This window comes from Puntigrus tetrazona, chromosome 4 (assembly GCF_018831695.1).
Source record: "Puntigrus tetrazona isolate hp1 chromosome 4, ASM1883169v1, whole genome shotgun sequence".
In the NCBI taxonomy this organism is placed as follows: Eukaryota; Metazoa; Chordata; class Actinopteri; order Cypriniformes; family Cyprinidae; genus Puntigrus; species Puntigrus tetrazona.
The window spans coordinates 5,009,364-5,023,818 of NC_056702.1; the positions used below are offsets into that span (position 1 = coordinate 5,009,364).

Genomic DNA, 14,455 nt, shown 5'->3' on the forward strand with positions numbered 1-14,455 from the left:
AGTTTATATGGCAGTATAGTATAGTACCTTATTTATAAGGTTTGGCTCTCCTGAATCGTCTGCTCAAAGAGCTCCGGCTGGGTTAAAAAAAAAAAAGTGTCTCACCAGTGAGATTTGAGAGATTAAACAAGTATTTTACAGATTACAAAATATGTTGGGTTTTTTTATACACAATTTATTTAGGTGTATTTGTAATCAGTCCCTCAGTGGGCCATGGTTTAACCTGTATTTAAAAGTATTTTAAGTACTTTGTAGATTAGTTATTCTCACTTTCCAGCCTGTTCCTTTGCTCACAATTGCCCTCTTCCATTCATAACTTCATCATGCATCTGAAATTCAGATAGAACAGGATGCGGATTGGGAAGTGCTAAACATCCAGATGCTCCTCACGGGAATTCCAATTCACTTTAACCAACCAAGCATTACAATAATAAAATCTATAGATAAAAATTTTTCAATTCAACGAACACTAATAAACTAATATAAATATATCTCTAAAAATCTGAATTAGACTCAGAAAAAAATAGTTTTAATTGCATTTCTTTGACTTGCACATGCATAAAACAGTACATAGTACATGGTATTCACTGATATAGTTATAGTATAACAATATCAAGAGTTTGCAGGCAAAAATAATTTTCCCTCCCAATAAAATTACGTAAACATCCAACTAGAAAGTGATGAAAACATGCAGCAAACAGTCACGTAAGAATAACCTAGGGTATAAAAGAAAGAACCCCCCCAAAAAAAAAAACTAACTGCTGCTTTGATTTGTCGTCTTTGGTTTTTAGCTTGGTGCAAACGCTTACAAATACTGTTTCAGTTACTGTAGATACTGTAGATCCTAATTGAATAAATAGCATTTCATTGAATCAATATACTATTGCGTTTATTGTGTAATGTTTTTGAGTTTCACTGTGAGTGGAGCTTATTGCATTCATAGTTAAAACTAATTTCACAGCTACAGACTTATTGTCAATGTTCAAACTGTCTTAATCGTCATCTATAGTGCTGGTTTCAGGTGAAGGGGACGACGCTTCCATGAAGAACTCATCATCTTTTAGCATGCTCTGGAGAACACAAGAGGAACTGAGGTAAGAACAAGAGAGACCACACCAGATACCGTACAGCTGGAATATTATGTGTTGTCTTACAGTCAGGTTGTTGATTCCTTCTGAGAATGCACCAATCTGTCGCACTGTGCCTTCAGAGTCTTCCATCTGCGCAACAGCATTTAAAACAAACAATAATATCCAACTATGACCAGAAAACTTATTAAAACACGGCAAATAAAATGTGACTCGCGTGTTTAGCTGCATTGCATTCTAGTCGGTAGAACATACCTGCTCCAGCTGATCCAAGCTGTCCTCATATGCGCAAAGGCCTTTATGGAAACTGCTGCTCTGAGGCATCTGCACATCCATGGGGCAAACATACTCTTCCGTCTCCTCCTGTCGCTTCCGCCGCAATGTCCCGAAACTTCCGAACGACAGTCGTCTTGGCTAAAAGGAGGAGAGGATGGTTAAGTTAATAAACTCTTCTATTCCACAGTTACATTTACAGACCCAAACTTACACAGTTACTTGCCTTAACTTTGGCTGTAGCCGTCAGAACAGCGTAATCTGGGTTTTCGAGATATTCCTGCTTCAGTTTTTGTGCCTCTGAGCCAATCAGAAGATGGAAGTTGGTTGCAAGGTGACGTCTCAACAGAGTTTTATTTGGTGGGATGTTAAGAAGCAGGGCCATCGTCTCAACATTGAAGCGAGGCTCTAAAACCTGAGAAATGCAGGTAATAATAAAATAAGTAAAAGCAACTTGAATAGAAATTTGTCTTCTGCTCTACCGCATGTACCATTAGGCCTCCATGGACTCCACTTCCTCTCAGGTTGGGTGCATACTCCGCCAGATCCACTGAACGGAGCCACTCCATCACTCTGTGATTGGTCCATTGACAGATTTCTGCTGGAGTGGGATTATTCTAATCAAGGGGGAAAAAATATAGCAAAAATCAAAGTTGTATTGAATATGAACTGAGCTAAGTGTGGTAGTAACTACCTCTGTTGGTCGGCGACGGAGGCAGCTGGGGTCATAGCAGTTGATACGTAGCACCTGAATGGCCCTCTTAATACTGAGATGGTGAAGCACACTGCCCACTTTCAGTCCCAACAGGTCATCCTAACCAGTGATGTCCAGAAAAAGTTGTTTTCCATTAAAATATTGAGCAGAAAAATTACTTACCAACAAACATTTATTATGGATTTATTATAGTTCTGAAAACATGAATAATAATATTTGCCTTCCCATACATTTCATACAAATGTATTAGCTCTAATAGAATTAATATTTAAATATTTATTTGACACTCACCACAGTCATATAGTGAAGCACGCGTCCATCCACTCTGCCCTCATCAAACTGAGATTTATACTGAGGTAAGCCGATGTCATCCAGCCATCCTTTGAGTTAATTACAATAATATTGGTACTCACACTTTTTGCTAGACATCAACTATATTCAGACATCTGGTTTAAAGGGATAGTTCACACAAAAATGAAAATTGTCAATTACTCACCCTCATTCTCCTTCCAAACCTGTAAAACCTTTGTTCATCCTCTGAACACATATTATACATAATATATAACACAAAAGATATTTTTGATGAAATTGTCAGTTGCTCTGCTGTCTATGCAGGGTCAGAATACTATTAAAAGACATTTTTTGTGTATACAAAAAATACAAAATTTTTAATTTCTTCTCTTCTGTGTCAGTATTCACCACACGTTTAGTAGAGTACCATAAAATGTAATATCAGAAAGCTCTTAGATATTATCTGAAATATCTAAATGTGTGTTCTGAACATGCGCAAAGGATTTGCAGGTTTCTATCCCTTTAAACTTTTTAGTGTAAAAAGAAAGAAACTGACTTTCACTTACGAGTAACCCAGTTGTAGTCCAGTTTCCCCATGGCATCTTCCTCCTCAGAGCCCAGCGACTGAAGAGCCAGATGCAGTTTCTTTCTATGTAGAGGATGCCTGATGCCCATTTCCTGAAGCACAGAAATACCATACATCACAACTTAAGAAATAAAACGTGCATGCTTATTTTAAAAATATGAAGCTTTTAAGAAGACCTTTTCCAAATCATGCTGAGATGCCTTCAATAAGGTCTGTCCAGAGCTGATCCACTGCTGAGCCTGATTTACATACAAGTCCAGTCCCTGGTTCTGCAGCCACTCACACACCTGCGCTTTACTCCAGCGTGAAAACGGGCTGTCCTGCTCACTGACAAGAGACATTTACAATATTACATGTCGAAATGCACTGAAAAAAAACAGCGAAAGAACTCTTAATAAACAAACCCTATGTACTTGTTATTGCTTCGTGGCACATCACGTGACCAGCCAAGTCTGGGTCCCGCTGTGGCTCGCACGCCACCTCTTCTAAATGCTGAATCTGGAGAGTCGTCCAGGTTATCGGAGGTGGACTGACTTCTCTTCATTCTAATGCAGAATTATAAATAGTATTATCTTTCTTTTAATTGACACTGGAGTTTATTGTTAATATATTAAACACATTTAAAAGACCTTCCAAATAACTTCATGATCCCCTTTGATTTCTTCTTCCCTTCAGGCGAATGGGTTTCTGATGTCTTAGGCTTCTGAGTTTGCACTCCAGCCAAATCCAAGTGCTCAGTCCCCTTACGCTCTCCTTCAACTGTCAAAGCCAATATATAATCAATAGGATAAATCTACCAAGATTCATTAAGATCAAATATTTGCAGTTTTTAAATTACAAAATGTTTTAACAAAGCATTTGGCCTCACTCACTCAGATTGGGAGCGGTGCTTGTCATCTTGTTGCCTCTGATCTTGAAAAAGCCACGTCCGAAAGAAGAACGTGCTTTTTTAGAGCCAAAACTCGGGGAGACGGATGGAGAGCCCCCATTTTTACTGGTGACATCCTAAAATATTACAAGCAAGTTGCAGTTCTTGGTGACGATATTTCCGTTTTAATTTTGCTGAATGATTGGCTTCAAACAGAGATTAGTTATTAGCATCGTTCAGAAAAAGTAGTATATAACTACTATAAAGTAGTTTTACTGTAAATAGAGCTTTTTAAAGGCTCATGTCGATCTGATTTTACAATGAACTAGTAAAGTGTGCTGGCAGTAGGGGGAGCCATTGTGCTTTCATGAGTACAGTGACATTATTGTGTGCAAGCAGAGTTTTTAACCAACAGAGGGTGACAGAAACCTACAATCTTTTTTTTTTTTTTTCTTGGGGTGTTTAGGCGGTGTGTTTACAGCATCCGATTAACATTAAATTCACAATTTCTCATACAGATTAAGCTGGTACCTCATTATTGCTTGTCAAACGAATCCTTTCAGGCTGCTGTACTTCAGAGGCACTAAAAAACATTGGGAAGAAATCAAAACAAATTTAATAATGTAATAATAAATTGTAATAAAAATAACGCACAGATCCCTGATAAAGATGATATGAATTTTATCCTTTTTTTGTTCATTTTAAAATCCTTTGTCTACCTTATATGTCTTGACAAAAGTAGTTCCAATTTTGAACAAATCACACACACAAACACACACACATATATACATATATATTTAAAAAAAACAAAACAATATCAACTTTGTTCCCCAACCATGAAAAATGCTTTAAAGTCAATATATCTTAGTATGAACAGTTTAAATAACAAATGTCTACAGAAAGTAAACAGACCTTTCAGCGGTCTCTGCTGCAGGTTTGTGTGCGGTCACTTCTGGGAGCATGTCTACAGAAAGTAAACAGACCTTTCAGCGGTCTCTGCTGCAGGTTTGTGTGCGGTCACTTCTGGGAGCAGCTCTGAACATGGAATGAGCTGAGGCTGTGTGAAAAACAACAACACTACTGACGGGAGTATGCAAGAGAACAGCACTGAGAAAAGTATTTTCCCTGAGGAGTCAGATTTCAATGGATGAGAGGAGCAGGCAGTGACCGGTCTGAGATGACCTGAAGTCACAGGATGCTGCTCCCATACAAAAACAACAGAGACATTCCCCATCAAAAAAAAAAAAAAAGGTTATGGTTAAATTGTTATTCTCTGTCAGACCATCACAATGAAAGTACTGCAAGGAGGGGGTCTAAAAGGAAGTCTGAGGAACATCCTGTGTACGCAAACTGTGTGTCTGTGTAAGACCCTTCATACTTCATCAGTTTCCTCTGTGCCTCCTGTGGAGACCATCTCGGTGTCACACAGCCCTTCTCTTGTGTCTTCATCCCTGGGTTTGTCTGGGAAAACAGCACAAGTCATAAGACAGGATAAATCAGCCAAGCTATTAGACTGAGATGCAGACAAAAGCTTCCTGGGAAATTTTCTTGAGATCAAAATAATCTATTGCCTAAATGTCAAAGATAATAGGAAAAACATATATGTGGTACTGATTAGAAAAAAATATTACTGGAATCAAGTTACTTGTAAATGTAGAAAACTGCTAGTGGTTTTACATTATAGCAGAACTTATAGAAACAGACATCAAGTCAACAGGATACCATTTTGTGCCAATGATTTTATTAGTTTCTAATGTGCCACTGCAATATAAGCATTCTTTTTTCCTCAGAAGGAAATAAACAGAAGAAGACATTAAATGTACCAATGACATCTCACCTTTTGCTGCCTGCACGGACAGCACCATATCCTGCACTCGCTTGAAACGGATCAGAGACTGCTGCAGCTCGTTTATCTTCAAATCCTAAAACAAAGATTCAACACAAAACTATGAAAAATGAATCATTAAATACAAATTAATAAACAAAGTAAATTATAAATATGTTTAAAAAAAGATTAAGATCAAAACTATGAAAAATGTATCATTAAATGCAAATTCATTAAATGACAATCTATAAAAAAAAAAGATATATAAAATACATTTTTAGATATAAACACACACTACACATCTACGCCAAAAGATCAGCTTTTATTTGAAATACAATTCCTATGCATACTGAATAAGTCAAAAATACTTTTGACTGGTACCATTTATATAACCTCTACATGAGTAGATCTAGGCAAATACTGATTAATTAGAAAGATTATGGAAATGGTTTAATTAGAAACCAAAGTCTGTGAAATAATGTGTATGCTGGCAGGTGGTTAATGTGATCACCACAGCAAAATAGCGGGACATCATATTGCTTACCTTCTCTTCATTAGCTGCCTTCAAAATCTCAACAGCGCTCTTCATTCTTTGCACCTCCATGTCTGAACACACAAAAACAACTCCAGAAATAATATCTTATGGCATACAACAGTCATTTCAGAACAAGACTGAGGCCTTTTTTATGTATCTGGAATCACTAAAATAAACACCCGAGAAACTGCATACTCGTTATTTTGGAAGTAAAGATGATTTGCAGTCAAGAATAAATATTGTGAGACAATTCAAGCATATCTAGAAAATCAGAGTTAAAAGAGCAGGGGAGTCTGCAGCCAAAAACAGGTCACCATCAATCAAAAAGCATGTCTAGACGTGTAACACAAACCTTCATATACCTCATACATTCCAACACCGTTTTCTTAAGCTTACAGTGTGCTAGTTTCTCCTTTATAAACAAAATGATTTTGTTCCTGTGTCATGCATTTAAGAATGGATTTAATAGTTAATGTGTCTGTATGAGACTCCCTTTATACAGTGTACACAATAGAGCCCAAAAGTCTATGATTAACCACGCATTTCATTCATCCACCATATTTATGCCAGTTAGCGTAATCAATGGTGAATACAAAAATACATAAACATAGGTATTATAATGTTTCATGTTGTACCTTTCTCTCTGTTTTGTGCCTGTTCCGTGTTTGGGGCTTCTAACATGGCCTGGTCCTGAAGTCTTCCAAGTGCCTGTTCTCTCTCCTCCAACAGCTTTTGTAGTGATATCAACTCCTCCTGACCAGTAAAAACCACAATTAATGCTCACAGGATATTCCAGAGCTAAAAATAAGCTCACCATGTGCCAACACCAAATTTACTTAGTTCAAATGTACTTATCTACCAATATAGCATTATAAAGAATATAACAGGAAATGGCATTTCTAAGTATGCAAACAACAAAACTGAGTGGCAGAATCAAGAGCAAGAGACATGATTTTTTTATGAATCTACCGAGCTATGTGAATTTGCCCTGCTTTGAGCATGTGGACAAAGTTCATTAGCTTGGCGCTTTTCAGTGGCTAGTCTTGAAGGTTAGGGTGAACTACACAAGGATCTCTCTGTGTGGTTAAGTGATTCATAGACAAGTGCTTGCCGTTACACTTCACTGCTGTTAATCTTATGTTGTGTAATTATCACCTGACCATGAGACATTCGTACTTTGGTAGAGTTAAGACTTCTCTCATACGCTTGTCTCTCATCCTCCATAGAAGTCAACTGAAGACGCATGCTTTTCACATCCTGATAAAGACCCTAAGCAGAAAGACCATGATATCTATAAGTCAAGAAGTCTAGAAGAATTTTGTGACTTGTAATAGTGAAAGCTTCATTTTGTCTTATGCGTAGGCCAAGAAATTCCCTTAAGGACACTAACAAAGTGGAAAAAACACTGGAACTATAACTTAAAGGTATACTTGGTATGAAATCTGTATTTTCATCTAACACAGAGGAAACCTAGCCCATTCTTTCGGTCCACCGTGGATTTCTGGTGGGTTTTTGAAACTGAAACTCCCCTTTGGGCTCATGCAAGTGAGAGAAAGCTGAATGGGTCCAGTGTAGTCTGGACGCAAACGGCGCAAAAAAAGCTTTATAACAGGAAATGGCTCTGGCACTCTGTGTTTTGCTCTTACCCTCTGCTGGATAAAGCTGGGGGCTTAAGCAGCAATGAATGTCACTATGGAAACCACAGGGTGGTCAAACCATAATAACCAGGTTTAATTTCATTAAATGTTCAGGTTGTCAGTACAGTTCAATTTGTTCTGCATTCAGAGCACTTTTAAGGTTCTGATTAATGACTGGAGACTGATATTTATTAGGCTTGTGGGACTCTGTGCCCTATGAAATTTCACAGTGGTGATGGTGCAAACATGTACTCCTTACCTCACTTTCTCTGCAATCCCCCTCTGCAGCAGCTAGCTTTAGTTTCAGACTTGATACCTCAGTCAGCAATTCCAGTTTCTCCTTCTCTAATGCACTTCTGCTAAGCAGCTCCTACACACAATTTGCATAATGATAATGATTTTTTGGGAATCTATTCCTTTGATACAGACCACTCTTACAACAATGTGTCTTAAATGCAGTACACTTCTGTTATTGGACTTAAGCTTATCAAAGATAATCACACACCTGCTGTAGTAACTCTTCTGTGGCATTCAGTTTCATGCGATGTTCCTCAAGGCTCGAGTCTAGGTCTCTTATTTTTTCTCCTTGAACTTCCACCTGGTCTGTCAGAACACTTACCTGGGGGATCATTGTAGATACTAATCGAGTTGCGCGTGATGTGTGACATTTAGAAACTGCAATTGCTGCATTCAAACTGACAGCTAATAGGAAAGCAGAGGCACACAACTTCAAATCTGTCAAGAAAATCCCACACACCCCACAAAGACTTGGTTTTGACAACTCACCTGGAGCACTAGACATTCTTTGTCACTTTCCAAGCGAGAGAGTCGCTCTTGGTAGACTAAATCCCCTGCTGCAGATCCATGGCCATTGGTCTGGAAACAAACAAATCCTCAGTGTTATTTGTAGTCTTATTCTACATTGAACATACATTGAAACAGATTTCTAAATACACACCAGATTTACTGGTTGTGTGGCGAGACACATATATTGCATATTTGAATGCTCTAAACAGGCAATAAAATGCAGCGAAATTAAATGAAATGACCATATTCAGTCAAACGCCAGTGGGACCTGAAAAAGAAAATCACATGCTGCCATCGGTGAGTCATGTGGGGTTCATACAGACGATACTCTGCTATATGAGATGCATGTGAATGTTTTACTGCCCAAGAGTGGAAATTTTACAAAAGCAAGCATGCTTCAGGTTGAATATGGAAAAAGGGGCTGGGGAGCTGAAATGTGCTTAATCTAGATGAATCATGACTGGAGTCACGTATGGAAAATGAAAAGGGAGAAAATCTTACGTCAGATTTACAGAATGCATTATATGAAAAGTCAGTAGAACTGTCCTTCAGAGTAATTTTTGCATCAAACAGCTAATAAAACTTTCAAGTGCAAATACTATTTTAAAAGAAACTTTATTAAAGCTTCCCACTTAAAAACTGTCTGATAAAAACCCACCAGGCGGCTTTGTAGCCACTCCACCAGACCCTCAGCTGCAGTTTCGGACACCTGACTGCGCAAACTCTCCTTTTCCTCAGGATCCATCAAGTCCAAAGCAGCTCTCAGGTCCTCCAAGAGGTGCAGCACCCGAAGGCTGCCCAGGAATGGTGAAGTTGGTGACTGACAATCAAAGAGGCCATTGGTGTAGTTCATAGCCTTCGAACCTGAAGCAAGCGCAGGAATGAATTTTGGGATGAGTCAAAATTACTAGGTTCCAGCCACGTACAACTGAATAGACTAATATACTGCATTAACTCAATGGACTACTTTTATTTTGGTACATATTTTAACATGACTGTGTGGTTGTATTCCCTAAAAATGAACAGAAAATGAGAGTGAGTAAATGACTAAAATGATTTCATTTTAAATTGAATTCTTGGGTGAATTCACTCTAGATCTGCATGATTCGCTGCAGCTATTCTCAGTGCTTTCCAAAACAAAACACAGGTTGGACGACTGTGACCGCACTGCTCGGGTGGCTTTGTGTCAGATGATGTAAACAGTTGGACGTTCACTTCTATAATAACAGAGTGAACGGAAAAGCATAACCTTCAAGAGACTCACTCCTGCTCCATGCAAAGGCATTCATTTTTTTTCTCTGATGTGTCCCTGATGTTCCCAGAGATTGACAATACTGTGGTCACATACTGAATAAGCATTAGATTTCATCAGTGCTGAAATAGTGGAAAAGCTTTGTAATGTTTCTCACTGCGCATACTCTGTTCTCACAAATCTGCAGAAACACTCACAGTGCAGATTTATTCTCCTTGCAAGTTTGCGTATGTGCAATGCCACTAAAAAGAATTTCAAATAGTGTCTTTTTATTCTTAATAAATGAATACACTATTGATGACTGCAAATAAAAAAAAGGAATCATTTTGAGATAGTGTTTTTCATTTATCTAGTTGTACCTGCAATGATGCCATCCATCTGCTCCAGAGCAGCTGCTAACATTTCACTCGCATCACACATCATGATCAGCTTTCTTGAAACCTGCAAATGTAACATTTAATAGGTAAGCAAGGACATTGCTCTAAAAAAAAAAAAAAAAAAAAATGCTTTCCATCTATCTGATGGTTTCTCTCCTTCTCTAGCATTAATATGAGGCGTTTCTGTCCCACTACGCAGAATGGGAGGACTCATGTGTGGGATAATGGCACGATTCTCCCAGGACTTTTTTTCCACAGTGCGTTGGAATGCTTGGAATTCCAGACCTTCAAAACAAAGTCCCACAGGATTCACGTCCAGCCCGTTACCGCCACTGGCCTACAGCTTGACAGAAGCTTCCCAGGTTGGATCCCTGAATGAACCCTTTAATTATCATTTCAGCATTAATTTATATTAGCAAGGCAAATTAAATCTAATAGACAACCATGCCTCACTTATAAACACGTCAAAACATGCATGAGCAGCTGCTCATTTGTTTACAAAAAAAATAATACCCTTAAGGTATGCAAGACAGTGTTGTTACTGCTAACTAAATATAAACTTAAAATCATTTCCAATAAGCCAAATAAAGCTGAAATTTAATTAAAATTCAGCAACTAAGCTGAAATAAAGTCAATAAAATAAAAATAATATTTTGTAGAATCTAAAGAAATGAATTTAAAAAAAAAAAACACTAAAAGAGCACTGATGTAGGAGGAAGATGAAACAATATTTTTTGTTGAATGTAGTATTATATTGCATTTACTTGGTAAACTATCTATAAATATAAAACTTAAAATCAATATAGAAAATTATTGTTTGTTGAACAACTAGTAAACCATACTGACCCATCACTACAAGACTACTCTGCTGGTCACAATTACAAGCCAAAACAGTGGGGTAAGACACTCCAAAAAACGTAATTTTATTACGGACTGCAGGAGAGCTGAAACTCTCAACAACAAACACAGGGGTCTTTGTTTGATCATTTACCACCAGCCCAGAGAGAAAGAGCACAGAAGCGTTCTCATTCTAACATGAACCTATTCAATTATGGCTTTATCTGATCAACGAGGACTGCAGAAAGGGCAAGACCAGCCCACGCCACTTCAGTTTTTATATAACAAGAGAAGCAGACCAAGGTTTTGTATGACCACAGAACATCAACCAAATCCTTCCCAAAACGTCAATGATGAAAGTGCTAAAATAAGTTACCAACATTCAGATCCATTACCACCTGTAGAATCACTGGCCAAAGTGGAGGTCCGCCCAGCTTGAAATCCACCGCTCTTTCAGTTACTTCTGGCAAAGAGAAAACATTCCCCACAAATCCTTGGAGGGAAAATGAGCTGTATTTAGTCAGCTGCCTGCATCACTTCCTATGGGGAAGCCCTGGATATCTGGCAATTTCTCCAAATAGTGCAAGTAGAAACTATGAAAGTGAGTATTTGCTTACTTCAGAAGAGTTAATCAGGGACGTAAAAAAAAAAAACCCCAAAAAAACAGTTTAACATTATGAAATCAGAAATCAATTATATGACTCTCATATTCTACACCATATGTAATTATGTGTGTATACACACTTCCAGCCTGCATGGGAGCAATTTGGCTTTTTTAAATAAAACAATGATTATGTTCATATGCTCTATACCTTTACTGTATTCACATTCTGATCCAACAACAAAAAAAATAAGCTTAAGTAGGAAACACGATATTGTGTTTCCATCCACTCTGATGAGAACCGGCTCTGATCTGTTCTTTTCACAGATATTTAGCTTTTCCATTTCACAAAGACTGGACGGAAAATCATATGGATAAGAGCGAGCGCCTCGTGATAGTGTGGAGTGATCTTTGGCTCCAAGCACACTTTTGAACAATACTTTCCAGTAGTAAAAGCAACAGATTTTAATCAGTTGCAAATGGACTGAGGAATTACGTTTCCATACGGAAAAAGTGGAAAAAGCAGTTGGGTATACTTAATTGGCTGTACATTTTGTTGCATGGTACACAGCCCCTCTGTGTACCATGCACCAATCGCCCCATGACCAGATCTATCGAGAACCTCCCCCTTCTCCCAGATTCCTGAAAAACTCCTCCAGATGTGTGCTCCCTCTCACATACCTTCACAATCAGCACTTCCTCCAAACATAGATACCGAACAGCCCGCCCTCGGGTCAAAGCACTGTCAAGCCCCTCATGCAAATTGATTCAAGTGTTTTACTAGTAAATATACAATAAATCGGCAGACCGCACATTGCCTTAAAGGGTTGTTAACCAGAGCTCTGTAGGAGGGACAGTCGTGACTAGCTGGCTTGGTGCCCAGACAGGCCTACCAGTACAAAGGTATTTTGATTTATTTACATACTCTGACGTTGGCCAGATGTGGAGATAGGGAACGGAGTGGGGGTAGACCAAAAGAAAAACAACCCTCTGCCGTTATCCAGGCTGAGCCTCGTCCCAAATAAACCCAATCCCTCAGACGGATCGCACTACTGAGCTACACTCTATACAAACACACAGATGTGACACATATGTGGCCTTCAGCATTAAATGAGCTCCCAGCAGGCGAAGTCACATCCGCTACTAATCTTTCAGCTTGATTTTGGAGCGTGCAAGTTGAGATTTCGGCACAGAAAAAAATAGCTTTGCTTAGAATTTCTGAATGAAAGGAAAAGCATATAACTTGGTTTGATAAAGTGCTTTTGAGAAGCATTCCTCCTAAAGAAGGAGTGAGCTCTCAGCCGATAAAGACCAGAGACACATCACTCCCTGTACATCGGCGTTTCCCAACCATTTATGTCTGACTTACGCCCACAGACCCATCAGTAAAGCACTTAAATCGACGCAATCCAAAAATGTGTTAAGTTTGGGTTCATTTAGCATTATTACTTATGTTATTAAAATAACCAATACTAGGGCCAAAACGCATTCCACACAAATGTACAAAACTTTAAACATTATAAACGTGCAGACATTAAATATGCTGTACGATTAAAAACGTACAACGATAACAGAAAATATCAATTATCCTCACAATGCTTCTCAGACTCAACCCCCAATCACTCACAACAAAAGTTACATAAACATCATTAAAAAAAATTTCAAAAACAAATGGCTGCATTGATAATGCTTTGATTCTGAAATTTGTAGCTTGTCTGTGGTTTGCTCAATGAATACAGGGAAACATCTGACACACTTCAAGCATGCATGGGAACAATTTGGGGTCTTATATTCGAAGAATAAAAAAAAAATCCCTGATGTCATAGCTGACCTTTTCCCACTGTGAAAGGCCTCAGTTCCAAACTGGAAGTTACAGCAAACACAGGATATACTGACACGCTCCAGGTTTAAAGTCTTCACAGCATCAGGTTAAAACCTTTTATTTCGTTGAGCACAAATGATCAACTTCACGGGCAACTTCAGTTTTAAGATTCATTCACACAACCACAAAAAAGTCAAACCACAAAAAAAATTCAGCTTCCACAAATCCACAAGAAAACAAATGGTATACTGTCCTACAAAATTACACACAAGTCAAAAATAATCTAGAATAGGCCCTAAAGCAGCATAGATATATATAGCTATAAACGTAAAAAGAGATTTGAACAAATGAATTTATGAAATATTGCATTCATTTAAAATCTTAAAAGTGTAAGCTAAGAGAAAAAGACAAATACTGAGTATACATAAGAAAAAAAAATCTTAAAAAGCGTAAATGACTTTCAGGTGCGATACAGATGAAGCGCATTATTACGGTTTAATCTTTTTTCTTAAATATCGGAAATGGTTTACCTTCTAATGTAACGTGAGTCCTAACGTTATTTGAAATGATAAACTGGCTTCAGCAGACGTGCGTGTCCGAAATCATCAGATATTCCCGAGCGTCCCTCATATTAATGTTTTCTAATGCAGTTGAACGCGTCTCCTCTGAGCAGCGGCAGAACTTTCGGACTTCAAGTTGAGAGTTGTGCGCCCGAGTGCGCATGCGCCTCCTAAACCAATCACAACCACAAAATCACCCAACATCATTAATTACCTCCACAGAAAACTCAGTAGAAACCTAAAGTGTTTTTTTTTACAAGCGCGTCCGGTGTTCTGTTAAAGATTGATAACAATTGAATAAAATAACACCTCCACGGAAATTAAATCAAATAAAATTACTGTTGTTAAACGTAAGCAGGCGGCGATATATCACACGGTAGC

The 14,455-nt window shown here is 38.2% G+C and overlaps 1 protein-coding gene across 3 annotated transcripts; it reads right to left on the reverse strand.

The window, feature by feature from the left end:
* Positions 1 to 507: 507 nt before the first annotated feature.
* Positions 508 to 14,228, reverse strand: ppfibp1a (PPFIA binding protein 1a). 3 transcript variants are annotated; one of them, XM_043237788.1, is made up of 25 exons: positions 14,045 to 14,227; positions 10,237 to 10,318; positions 9,284 to 9,489; positions 8,605 to 8,694; positions 8,324 to 8,437; positions 8,078 to 8,188; positions 7,358 to 7,450; positions 6,817 to 6,934; positions 6,191 to 6,252; positions 5,659 to 5,743; positions 5,200 to 5,282; positions 4,805 to 4,878; positions 4,353 to 4,404; positions 3,826 to 3,958; positions 3,583 to 3,712; positions 3,367 to 3,498; positions 3,130 to 3,280; positions 2,934 to 3,045; positions 2,368 to 2,456; positions 2,056 to 2,175; positions 1,853 to 1,978; positions 1,588 to 1,776; positions 1,344 to 1,502; positions 1,155 to 1,220; positions 508 to 1,070 (listed from the first exon to the last, which is right to left on the reverse strand). In XM_043237788.1, the coding sequence occupies exons 2-25, from the start codon at positions 10,298 to 10,300 to the stop codon at positions 993 to 995; spliced, it is 2,637 nt and encodes an 878-aa protein (XP_043093723.1). In that variant the 5' UTR covers positions 10,301 to 10,318; positions 14,045 to 14,227; the 3' UTR covers positions 508 to 992. The 3 variants fall into 3 exon arrangements, with proteins under 3 accessions (XP_043093723.1, XP_043093722.1, XP_043093724.1); XM_043237787.1 differs by having other exon boundaries at positions 3,358 to 3,498; XM_043237789.1 differs by lacking the exon at positions 7,358 to 7,450 and having other exon boundaries at positions 3,358 to 3,498; positions 14,045 to 14,228.
* Positions 14,229 to 14,455: the final 227 nt, after the last annotated feature.

Coding starts and splice junctions, on each gene's coding strand:
- ppfibp1a (XM_043237787.1), bottom strand. CDS start 10,300: ATGATGTGTGATGCGAGTGAAATGTTAGCAGCTGCTCTGGAGCAGATG. Junction 3,959..4,352: donor GTTTGACAAGCAATAATGAG/GTACCAGCTTAA, acceptor GTAATATTTTAG/GATGTCACCAGTAAAAATGG. Junction 2,176..2,367: donor TGCTTCACTATATGACTGTG/GTGAGTGTCAAA, acceptor ATCACTGGTTAG/GATGACCTGTTGGGACTGAA.